This window comes from Trachurus japonicus, chromosome 22 (assembly GCF_045865225.1).
Source record: "Trachurus japonicus isolate A0001 chromosome 22, Traja_1.0".
NCBI classification, from domain to species: Eukaryota; Metazoa; Chordata; class Actinopteri; order Carangiformes; family Carangidae; genus Trachurus; species Trachurus japonicus.
The window spans coordinates 21,586,856-21,600,144 of NC_140928.1; the positions used below are offsets into that span (position 1 = coordinate 21,586,856).

Sequence of the window (13,289 nt, forward strand, 5' to 3'; positions counted from 1 at the left end):
GGTCCATGGGAGAGAAAAAAAAGAGAACAATAGCAAACAAAAGAAAATGAACATAAAATGGAATATAAACAAAAGATTAATCTGTCCTTTGATTGTCAAAATGTATAGGCTACCTCGATATTTCTAAACAGTAAAATCTCATGCTTTTCTCTTGGCTACTGCGTCAAAAGAATGAAGCTGAATAAGAAAACCTCACTTCATTCAAGAAAACCTGTTATCATACAAAATATAGGCTTTTTTTGTTAGATTTAAAAGATAAATACCACTCTTGTAGCTTTTTGCTAAATATGAAGCCATCAGCTGTCAGTTAGTTTTAGCTTACAGTAGCACAAAGACTGAAAACTTAAGCAGCTAACTCAGCTGTCCAAAGTTGATAGAATCCACCTCACTAATGACCAATAACCTGGTTTGTTTAATTTGTAAATTTTTACGTCTAAAAATGTCTAATTGGGCTTCAAGGAAAAATGATGGACATTTTGTTATTTTTTGAAAGGCAAGCTTATTTATCTACTCTGGATATTTCCTCTGTTTGCTGTGCTAAACTAGGGTGTCCAATTCTCCCTTTTTATAGTCCAGTTTAAGGGGTATAATGTGATTTTGCCTGCTACGTGGGTTTTGTTACCTTTGGATGGAGGGATCTGTGTCCCGTCTTTAGCTGCTGGCTGTTTATCTTAATGTGTTGTGATGAAAGCTGACATAAACATTTGTGGCCTCGTATCTCCTTGTTCTTGAGAATAAAGCTGCCATTATTTGTGTCCTAAAGTCCTTGATTCAAGCAGAAAATGGCCAGGTCAGGGGGAGCAAACAAAATCACTGGGTCAAAGAAGCGACCAAACTCAATGCATTCAAATGACTACTGGCACCACTCGCGGAGCCATTTTTAATGATCCTGGAGAAAACAAAATCACGGGGCGTTGTGTGCTGTCTTTAAGGTCTCTGCGGTACAGTTTGTCTCAGTGATTTGTGGAGCTTAGTAGTTGTTTTTGCTATTTTTGTCGAGAGAGACAGTAAGTGTTGTAACAGCGCTGCCTCTATCTCTTTTTAGGCTGTAAAGTATTGAGTCTTGATAATACCACTGATAGAGTGTCAAGACTCTTGACACTCTGTCAGTGGTATTATGAGCGGTTTTAAAAAAGGAGCCTTGGCATACAAAGAGCGTAGTAAAACCAAATTTGTAAGCATTAATCAATACCTGAGTTTTCTTTGCCATTCGATTGGTGTATTTGAAAAGATTAACTGCTTTATTCGCGGCTCTATAACACGTCATCAGGTGGAAGGAAGTGTCTTGCAGAGCTAAGAAACAGGATTTTGGATCCATACCTCTGCATGTTCTGACTATGGACTTTCGTAATGGCTTGTGAGTGGTGTTATTATGGAACAACCAGGACCTTTCCAAGAGCTGGCCAAAAAAAAATATCTCTGTCAAAGACTGAAGCTTTTTCTTCTCTTAGAGGCTATACATTTGCAGCTATATTTATTAAATATTTATTTGACATATTTCTCGAGGCTGTATGGAAGGTGGAAACAATTATCCTGAAAAGGACAATAAAATCTAGATCTAATCTAATATTTAAGTAAAAACCATAGACTGTATAAAAGGTAAAAACCCAAGGATGCATAGCTTACTGAATTTGAACTAGCCAACAAAAGGTTGAGGGGAGAATTTGAGAACTGAAATCTGTAACTAGTGCTAGAACATCATCTCCTGAGATTTTGCAGGAAAACTATAATCCCAGGAGTGGATGTCTGTCATTACAGTAAAAGCTAAAGTAGGTTATAACAATCACACCTCGTTCTGGCCTCTGATAATACCTTTTCATACTCTCTCTGATGATAGTGCTTTGCTTTGATATACAGTAACTAGAGCACTATAGCGGTCCGTCATTGTACTCTTACCCGATAAACCTCTAATCTTTAACATAAAAAAATACAAAGGAAAAGTGACTAATTACAGACTTGTAGTCATACAGTGAAGTGAAATCATCTTAGTCTGTATTTATGACCCCTTTTATCCCTGATAATATGAAGAAGCCATATTCTTTGTATGAACCTTTCTATAGGCTACATCTAAACTCCAAAGTTAAATGTGAAGGTTGTGGGAGTCAGACAGCAGCACTGGCTCCCTCAGGCCAGTGATAAGGAGTCAGTGGTAAGAATGGCTCCAAAAAAAAAAAAAAAATCATCTCTGACCCATCTCCCCTCCACCAGAAATAAATAAGCAAGGCCCACTGCCCTCAAGCCATGCCTTTAAGTGTTCCCAAATGTCCACAGAAAGTATTGTGTGCCAGCACCCATTAAGATTTAACATGCTCAGGAAAAGCTGGCAAAAGCTGAACCTGGACCAAGACTCAGGTCTAAGTCAGCTTTATACACCAATTCCAGTGTTGTTGTTTAGTATTTTGGTGATGCAACACTAATTTTACTGATTGCAATCCCACCACTCACAATGCTCCTACTGGCACTAATTAAACACACGCACACACATATGACACACACACACACACACACACACACACACACACACACACACACACACACACACACACACACACACACACACACACACACACACACACACACACGGCACATATCATCGATTTTATGTTGATTAAACGCCATTATGCGCCAAGAATTTGAATATCAGTGAATGGGTTAATGTCCTGTGGTTTGACGCAGGGATGGTTAATGGGAGGACAGGCAGCAGGTGGAGAGACATGCAGACTGATGAGCAGCAGCAGCAGCAGCAGCAACACGAGCCGCTGTGGTGCCGCTGACAGTTTGGGGCTGAGACGGGGAAATAAGCAACGATCGCTAGGACTAATTTGTCTCTGCAGCTGGCGAACATATATCTATAGTGTAATTTCAGGATACACGCACATTTCTGTATCCTGCATTTTTTCTTTTCTTTTTTTGTTGAACAAAAGCGCGCATATAGGCATGGTTTCTCCTCTGTCTGACTGTGTCGTTGAACGGGACGCCGGTGAATAACACTTCGCATTCAATTGCTGGATAAATGACTTGAGAAACTCTCGTCGAAGTCAGCGGACGGAGGAAAGCGGTTTTATGGGAAATGAATGTGACGGGGAAACAGCAACCTGAGCTGATCGAGCGACCTGCCTGCCTTTTGGTTCCAACTTCGGCAAGTAGCCTAAACCCTGTCCGTTAACATTCAGCTATTTGAATCAACTTCTAACACAGATCTGTTTGTGTGTCCGATTCCCTTGTGATTCTCTGCGTTGAAGCAGTTGCATGATCTTGCTCTTGTTTTCGATACCCACGAATGCCTTTTGAAAAAGCACCATTTAGCTTCTCCTACTTAAAAAAAAACACTTGTTATTGCTCAGCTGCCTTTGAGATGTGAGTCATTTCCATGTCAGTGGTAACATCTGCACAGTTCGGCATACATATGCTACACTGGAGCGCGGCGCTCATACACAAACAAACTTACAACTTTTATAAATGACATTTATGAATTATTCGCTGTCCATCTCCAGTGTAACGTTTCATCTGCCAGGCTGCGTGTCGTTAAAACGCGACATTGCACGCGCGTAATTCATTGTAACATTAATGCCGTAACCACTAGAAGACTGTGTTAGTAAACTTCAAGCTCTTTTTCATTTAGTATAAGTCATGTCGTTTTCCTGACAATCAAATACACTTAGAGTTGGTGGATTAGTGAATGGAGGCTGGTGTGACTTTGCTTCAGGCGCGTTTTGGTCGATTGTACTTTGACACGACACAGCAGTTAAATCACACGGACACACAAACACCAGAGCAGCTCAAACTCTCATAGCCTATACGTTTATATTTAATATACGTTGCTGCAAGGTTTGTTTTTTACTTCAACAGCCTCTGACTGTGATTGAATATTTCACTTAAATTATGCACCAGTTAAATGTGTTGCATGGTTCTTGTATCTAATTCTTCCTCCTCATTTGTGTCATTATTTTCTTTTGTCAGACACAGACATGTATGTAGCAACTGAGATGAGGTCTCTTCTGGGCTTCATACTTAATTAGGTATTGTAGCTAGTTAGGCTATGAGCAAGGAAACAAATGATTTTGACCTTTTTAGCAGCCTTTCATATTCACTATGTTGCCTGCTTAGAACAAAATTCGACAAGTCCAACACATGTGACATCTTGTGTTGCCTATAATTTAACCGAACACATTCTAACCAGATGGGGGGTGGGGGGATTACATCTACATCTTTTTACACCTTTGCATGGACACCTTCCACTATTTTCCTGTCCCCTTAGGTCATATGGTTTTTATGTAAAGTTTTTATATATATATATATATATATATATATATATATATATATATATATATATATATATATATATATATATATATATTTGCTTGGGTTAAATATAACCCCATGATTTGATGCGTGCAATTCAAGGGCTGGCCTGTTATTGCTTCCACTCGACACATAGCACCTTTAACTTCACCGGTCCCCTGAGTCCTGCTTTGTGGGCACTTTCTGTTCACACAGCATTTGCTTTTAAAACTGGATACCTGAGCCTCCAGGGACCCTTCTGCAGCTTAATTCTGCTAAGAGCGTGTTCGGTTTTCACACATGTCCCACTCTCCTTTTCCCACTGACTGATGGCTAATATTATACTGTAAGCAGAGTTTCCTTGTTGCGATGGGCTCTCTCACAAACACTGTTGTGTCTGTCAGGAGCTCACTCCATCATCATCATGCACATTTATGATCACCCGGTGTGCAATCTCAGGGAGTTAAGCACCAGCTTGATTGTGCTTCCACGGTAATTAAAGTCAGGATTTTGCAGGTCCTTAAACCATCTTAAACAGAAAGGTTAGGATGGTCTGATTGAAGTTTAAGGACTGAATTAATGTTAATAGACGTCTTCTCACACACAGTGTCCTATATTTTACTAGCCCGACATTCCTCAGTATTTCACTCTCAGATTTTGCAGCTCAAAATGCATTCACAATGTTTTACCAAAAACTATTGGGCTCCATGTCCCAACACAATTTATTTCCTGTGATCTGCTTCTCACTCTGCCAATTTACATCAGCCCTTATCAACAGGTCATGCCAGCCTTGCCTCTTAATTAATTGTTTTTGAAAATAACCTTCAGTTCAATCAAATTCAGCCTTTTGACCACCTCTTTTTTAAAATCTCACATTTGTGCTCTCTGAAACATGCAGATCTGTACACTGCCTCAACTTCAGAGATTGCCAATCACTGACAAATTGGATAAAAGGCCTGGAGAGGCACTCCTCTCCTCTTTTTATTGTCACGATTGCACACTAGGTGCATATTAGTTGTCCTCTCGTGATTAAGTTTTTGAATCCTGATTAGTATAAAGACTCTCACTAATCCAGAGCAGAGGAGAGGCAGGGAATGGGTAAATCAAATGCAGCTTGATGTTTGCAGTAAAGGGTGTTTCAACAGTTGTTAAGATACAGTAGACTGGTTTCTCCGGTCTAAGAAGGTCTGTGCCTACACTGTGGTATGTGTGCATCGGCCTGGTTGTGTGTATGAATTTTGTGTCATGGTATATTAGTGCTGTGATGGACAGGCAGGCTTGCAGTGTATTCCTGTCTCCCTATGCGGGGAGAAACTAAAGCCTGTTCTTATTTCAAGCAGCGTCTTTGTTATGTGAAGACTTGGCAAATGCACAATGTACGTTCCTTTAGACACAATTCTGTCATTGCAAAGGCCACAGACGTTCTTTTGTTGCATCAGCTAATTTTATATCTATTATGTAAGTCTGTATGGAAATGACTTCCTAAGATCTTGGTTCAACCAGCTAGTTTCAAACCAGTGACTAGCACAAAATCAGGCTGCATCGAGACACAATCAGGAGTCCACTTCATTGAAGACGGTCCCATATGGTCCCATAGAAAAAGCTCAGGGGAGCTGCTGTTTGCTGCCATAACAACATCGTTTGAAAACCCCTCAGATGAAACATAAATCTCACCACTCGTGTTGCTCGTCAAAGAGGTTTTTGAGTTTGGAATGGCCCCATTGTTTGACCCTTGTAGCCACTGGGGGACAGAAAACCACAATGGCTCCCACCACCCATCAAGTACAGTCGGCCTACTGGCAGCTGTCCAATGCCCTCTGGCCTCCTGGGCAGTTATGAGCGCTTTTACCTTGTACTGTAGCACCAGAAAATTGACTTTGACATCCAATGCAGAATGTGATTTCATGTTTTAGTGGAAAGAGTATTCTTCACTTTTGCTATAAAAGAGGTCAGATTCATGGATAAAAATTTGGTTTTGCCAATAGGCCTACGTGTTACCTTAAAAAATATCTTCATAGACAACATTGTTTTTTTGAACACATGTAGAATTATGTGTCATATGCAGTAGCATTCACACGGTATTGAATTAGATGGAAAATATCCCTTTTAGTTTGTTAGAGATGCACAATCTTTTTTTCTACCGATGACTGATAACTTGCTGCTTCTCATAACAGATGCCAATTGATAACATTGTAATAGTTTATATACGTACCTGAGGTTAGGAAAGGCTAAAATGTAGTGAGTAAAGAGTAGGACACAATAATATAACTGACATCACCACTGTAATCACAACAAAAACAAGAACACTTAAGACTCTACAAAAATCTACATTAATTATTGTTTCAAATCAATGATGCAAACATACTGAACATTAGGGAAATCAAGACCATGTTGGCTAATTAATTGGCTCTAGTAATTTCATTATTGGACTTATCTGTTGGCTGATCATTATCAGCCAATATCGGGCCAATAATATCTATACTGACTGTTATCGTGCATCCCTATAATTAAATTTTTTTTACTCTTGAGTCTAAATGGGCCATACAATAGCAAGCTAATGTTAAGTTTACCATTTTGTTCAGTAGCTACGGAATTGTTCCATTTGGATGTTCATATGTGTAAATATCTAATCTCAAAGTAAGAACTAGTTTAAATGGTTTTAAGTGCATAAATGCCCACTTAGTAAGCACTTAGAGCCGCTGCTATAGCTTGTTGTAAAATTCCAGGATGTAACTCACATTGATATGATCCATGTTTTGATTGTGTTCAGAATTTCATGCATGACAGCTTCGTCCATGAGCAAATATGTTAAAGAATACTGGCACTGAAATATTTAGAAAGGTTGTGTAATTATTCACAGTCGGCCTTACAACAGGACTGCGCTGACAGGTGGTGATATTGACTTCTTGGTCAACATGACCTTTACAGAAGGAACAAGCAGTGAAGACAAACCCAAAACTTGCATCTTTACAAATGGGATTAAGTAGAAGTGTACGCAATATGTTTGTCAGACAAATCAAACTCTGGCTTGTTCGCTTTGTTAAAGGCATAAAAGAAATAAGTGACATGCATGTCATATGAAATTTCCGTCCCCCTGTGGTCACACGCCTCAAGGTTTGTCTTGGCAGGAGCTGCAGAAGCATAATTAAACCCCAGTGGAGTGTGAAAGTCGATGCTTTTGTATTCAGAAAGTCAATCATATTTTAACCAAATCACTCCTGTTGAAGCATGAACATGTATTCTCTTTAGCTTTTCATTTTCCTGGAGCTACTCAGGTAATTGGAAAGGACACAGAAGAGTCTGACTTTATATTGTAAAAGTGAATTTCACTTCCTTTAAAAAAAAAAGCTTATATTTAGTCTTTATTGCCTGAACAATATTCAATTTTCCTCCTATCACTGGAGTCAGGCTCTGTAAAGTGAATAGTGTAATTCAGTAAGAAAGCAAACACATGGTACGTTAGCTGACCCTTTCATGAATTTTCTCCTTATGCTGTATTAAACGTGTAATAATACTGTACAAAATCATTATACATATATATGTCCGTTGGCGCCACACTTTAATCTCCTCATGGCGTATGAACTAATGGCAGGAAGAACCCGTGAGAGTGGTGAAATGGGCCAAAGGGCAGACTCCACAGTTACATCATAAATTAGCCTTTTTTAAGCTTATAATTAGTCTCTGTAGGAAGTGCTAAGATACATATATAATACAGTATTATGCACAGTCATATTTCATTATTCAGCTAACTACAAAACCAGGCAGTAATTAAAGTCTTAATTAGGGGGTGGTATAAATTTTAAAATCATGAGGACGTGTAGTGTCATCCTGATACATCAAAACAACTTGTGCTGTCACTGTTAGGAACCTTTCTTGAAATGTTTCCTTAGCAAATAAAAGGAAACTCGTCCTCTGCATTATTAATACCCACAGCGTTTCATTAGCATTTTTATTTAGATTCAAGGCAGGAAACTTATGCATTTTAATGTCCCCATTCATTTCCAAGCGAGATATAAAGAAATCTTCCTCGTCCCTTCTACCAGCTGATAGGGGATTGTTGTGGACACTTCCCTCACCACTTCAGAAACACACCATGCACTTGAAAAAAAAGGCACTAAAAGCGGTTGTTTGGTGTCAGAGGATTCCTGCTTGAAATGGGAATAAAAATAATTTTGGAAATATAAACAGTTCCGCGTTAGTTCCTCAAAATCTACAGTCACCCCAGATTACCCCTCCCACAGTGCCAATGTGAGGACACCAACTTTACCGCATTTTCCAAAATACATTTTTTATTTCATTGAATTTGTACTGTATGAGAAAGATCAAGACGAAATAACATGCACAGCTTTATACTCAAATATGAAAAATAAAGTGTAATTATTTGAACAACATCTGAGGAATAATTTTCCAAGAGTTGTCTCTCATGTTTAACAAACCACATGTAATAATCTCACACATGTTGGATGGATTTAGGAAATGGAGATTATCACACGGTCGCCCATGCTGATATTTGAGCAGTAAAGCTCTGTGAGACAAGCCTATTCAAACAATGAATATACAATAGAGAGGAAATAGTGCTTTTGATTCCCCACAGAGCCACTCTGAGTGGAAGATTGAACAAGGATGACTGCGAAAGATGTATAATGCCACATTTCAGTGAGTTTGGTGCACATGGGGAGAGCTCCATCCTGGCTACAGTTTATTGACCTTGCAGGGTATTGACATACAAGTGTGGTGCTGCATACAGAGGATGTACTGATGCATAGGGAAATTATCTACTTAATGCATGGAAGGTAATTTACCTACGCAGTAATTTAAGGCAGGATTTGTAACATGTTTGCCAGTGAAGAACTCCCACATCATTACATGCAGAGTTGCTTTCCCTCAAATCCTTTATTTACATGTATGGTGCCACTGTGTTTAGGTAAATGTGTTATTTCTATCTGATCCTCAGCAGCCACATTTTAACCGAAACTTGATGTTCATCATCTTTTTGTCATGTATGATTCACTTTGAAGGAATGGTTTGACATATTAGGTAAGACACTAATTAGCTCTTTTGCCAAGACATGATCAGACTCTCATGTCATCTGCTAAATATAAAGCTACTGCCAGCACCCTGGTAACTTACTGTATCTTGGCTCAAAGACTGGAAACAGGGTTGCAGTTAGACTGAGTCTGTCCAGAGATGATAAAACACACCCGCAAGCAGCTCTAAAGCTCACAAATTAACATACTGTAACTGTACTATGTGTCACTTATTAAATCTGTTTAAAGACAAACGATAAAATATGTGGTGCAAAGATTCTCTAACCACTTGCTTTTTTTTTTTTTTAACACGTTGGTTTAATGAACAAATTAAATTAACAAGATTCTGCATAACATGTTAATTGTGCAATTTTAGTTGCCTCAGTGTATCAATCTTCTCATTTAACTCTCTGCAGGAAAGCAGATAAGAATCTTCCCCCAAATGTTGAACTAGTGTTTGAAGGGCAGGCACCATTTTGACGCATTCCTGAACTGTGCTTTTAATTAGAACAAAAAAGTTTTGACAAAGTAGCGGCTTAAACTTGATTAAAAACTAGAATTACTGCCTTGCGGTTATACTCTGTGCCAGCCAGCCAAGTCCCAGGAAATAATATGGTCTCAGGTTTTGTGGAACAGTATGATTATGATTGTGAAGTTGATCTTTGACCAGTTTCTATATAGAGAAATGCTCACTTCACTTTATCCTTTTGACACCCGTGTTAAATTGCGCCATAATTCATTGAGTGTAAGTGTTTGAATTTGAGTTTTAGTTTTAGTTTAGTTTTTTTTTAGTTTTAGTTCTAAAATGCGCTTCTGAAGTCACTGTGAACTTGACCTTGACCTTTGACCTGCAAATTCCAGTTGATTCTTGAATCCAAGTGAATGTTTGTGCCAGGTTTAGTGAAATGCCCTTTGGGCGTCTCTAATATATTACATTCACAAGACGGTGACATCATAGGGATCTTGACCTTTAACCTTTTGTCCAACCAAATCAATTCAACTCAGTCAAAGTGAATGTTTGCACCAGATCTAAAGAAATCCCCCTGAAGGCAGTCTTAATATATCTCTTTCAAGAAGCTCAGACCGTGTTTTGTGAGGTCACTGTGACCTTGATCATTGACCTTTCTCCACCATTATCTACTCAGCTTGTCGTTGTGAACGAAGGAGTGTTTGTGCTAATTCTGCTCAAGGTGTTACTGAGACACAAAAACTGCAAGGACGGACAAACAACCCTAAAACATAAAACCTGTGGCTCTGTCTGTGGCCAGAGTAGCAGCATAACAACAGACTATAAATTACAAAGTGGCAAATTAATCTTGTGAAAATATTTTTCCTAAGGTAAGCATTTGATCCGCATGAACATTAAACGGTTTGGTAATATTCTCCACAATGTGTACTGTATATGTGTCTGTGTGTGTATATACTATATATATATATATAGCTGTAACCAGTGTATAAGTCTATAAAGAGTCACGCTCTATATTTACTGTACCACAGTCAAAGCTGCTGCAGCTTCACCCAGCATGTCTGACTCATAAGCTCTTGCTGATATCAAAACCACATTAAAAACAGATTGTGGAGACATGCTGCTGCATTGATGAACGTAATCCCTCACTGTAAATGAGATGACTGGTGACTTTTTCTTCAACCTCATTAAAAGGCACAATCATTGTAGTGGCATTTAAAGAAGGTCTGTTCGGTGATGAGTGTAAGGTTTTTTTCAGGTAGTTGTACCACTCATGGGTAAGAGCGTGTCCTGACTGAAATGAATTGGATATATGGTAAAACAATATTAGTAAGTGTATGAGTGTAGCTGTAACTCTGGGCTGTTTATCAATGGGTTTTTGGAAAATTCATTAATAAGTTTAACAATTTCTTTAAATTCTTGAAGTTGCCAGGCAGCAGTATTCAAAATCCGCTTTGCTACAGGTGGGCATGATCCCTCAAATGTGCATAATTTGCAGCAGCTGACAATAAAATGCATGCTTGCAATCTACAAAGTATGTGTGTGTTGAAGGCAGACGTCTGCATTTCAGCTGTTGCACATAAACAAGAATATGCCACTGATGCATTAGTCTAAATATGGCAAAGAGTTGTTACCTGTCCAAGTCATAGCCCTCAGCTTTTCTTCGATAATTGATAACAATAATGATTAAAAGAAACCCTTTGGAGAGAAATTTAGATGATACATTGACTTACTGTCTAACTGTAAGACTGTACATCCAAAGCTTTTTCAGTGCTGATACAACCCTTGGATAACCTCAGGGTAGTTTGAATCTTCCTCAAAGAGTTGGACACGCTGAGTAAAGGGCTGGTTTTACGGCTTCACGCGGGCAATAGCCGTAGCCTGGGGGCATTATGTTGTGGGGTTTTTTCGTCCATCCCATTCTCGTGATTGTGGTATCTCCAAAACGCCTTGAGGCCATTTCTTCAAATTTGGTACAAATGCTCACTTGGACTCCTGGATAAACTGATTAGACTTTTTAGTGGTCAAAAGTTACAGACTGACAGAAACTGATAGGAAAGTGGTGAACATATTTCACATTTGGTCAGATACTGAAATGATGACAGGTTATTCCCTGCAAATGTTGTGAACATAATTTGTGTTTTGAAGATATGAGTATGAAGATGCAGACTCATATTTGATGCAATCTCAGTCTATTTTTTTCATATTGTGAAGGTCTTTAAAGGATCCAGATGAAAGTGTTCTGCTCGACAAAGGTACTATTTGTGACAACTGTCTGCAAACATTATTCAGCACTTGTCTTAGACACCTCTTAGGCATTTTCTATTTGACAAAAACATCTTGTTCTAGTGCTGATGAGGCTGTAAATGCCCAAATGTTTGACTCTAAGGTAGAGTCTTAGATTACAATAATGAGACCATCAGCATCCAAAACGCTGGGTTATAATAGGCACAGTTTTTCTTCTTGATGTATAGTATAAAGATGTAGACTGTTGGGGGTGTGGGCGTTTTTTTTTTTTCTTTCCTTTTTTCCTCTCTGCCCAGTCAATATTCCAGACTCATTAACATCCGCTAGGTTCTGATAGATGTGATGTTATTGTGTTTGGCTTGTAGCCAGAGAGAGAAAATTGTTAGTGATGTGTAGTTATGACCCAGAGACAGTCCCACTGATCAAAACTCATGATTCATGGCCGAAACTGTCTGAAATCCATGATGAGGGGTTTGTTAATGTTAAACTGACCTGATGGATCTAAAGTATGATTCATTGAGGCTGTGCTGCGAATTGGGAAAATGTTCAGATACTCTGTAATGATAAACTGAAAGGAGGATTTTAGAAATGTTTGCTAATATACTAGAAAGTAAAAACTGAAATAGCACATTGACAGAAAGATTCAGACCCTTTTCTATGATAATATAGTCTCCTATTTCTCTTCGACATCTTTGAAATGTTGCCACACCTTGATTGAAGTTGACCCGACCTGTGGTAAATTCAGTTGATTGGTATGATGTGGCACACACCTGTTTATATAAGGTGTCAGAGCTGCTAATGCATATGAGCAAAAGCCGAGCCACAAGGGTGAAGGAGCTGCCCGCAGACCTCAGACACAGGATTGTGTGGAGGCACAGATTTGTGGAAGAGAACAAAAAAAAAAAAATCCCCATCACTGCAGCACTCCACTGAGCTGGGCTTTATGGCAGAGTGACCAGACTGATGCTTCGCCTCAATGGAAGTTTGCAAAAAATAACCTGAAGGACTCTCAGATTGTAAGGAACAAGAATCTCTGGTCTGATGAAAACAACATTGAACTGTTTGTCCTCAGCTGTTAACATCATGTTTGGCGTAAAGCATCCTACAGTTTGTCCTTCTGAAGGTTTCTCCTCGTCTCAACACAACAGACTGGAGCTCTCTTACCGAGACCACTCGCCTCCTGATTTTTCAGTCTGTCTGAATCTGGCAGGCTACACTTGTTCCACTGAAGAATTACAGAGGCCACTTTTTTTCTTTTTTTTTTTAGC

At 39.0% G+C, this 13,289-nt stretch overlaps 1 protein-coding gene across 1 annotated transcript in view; it reads left to right on the top strand.

Annotated features, from left to right (window-relative positions):
* Positions 1 to 2,715: 2,715 nt before the first annotated feature.
* The window catches only part of sntg2 (syntrophin, gamma 2), an 89,610-nt gene continuing 79,036 nt past the window's right edge, over positions 2,716 to 13,289 (top strand). The window contains exon 1 of the mRNA XM_085767335.1: positions 2,716 to 3,139. Within this exon, the coding sequence (XP_085623461.1) occupies positions 3,071 to 3,139 (69 nt within the window). The 5' untranslated portion in view covers positions 2,716 to 3,070. The remainder of the gene's footprint in view (positions 3,140 to 13,289) is intronic.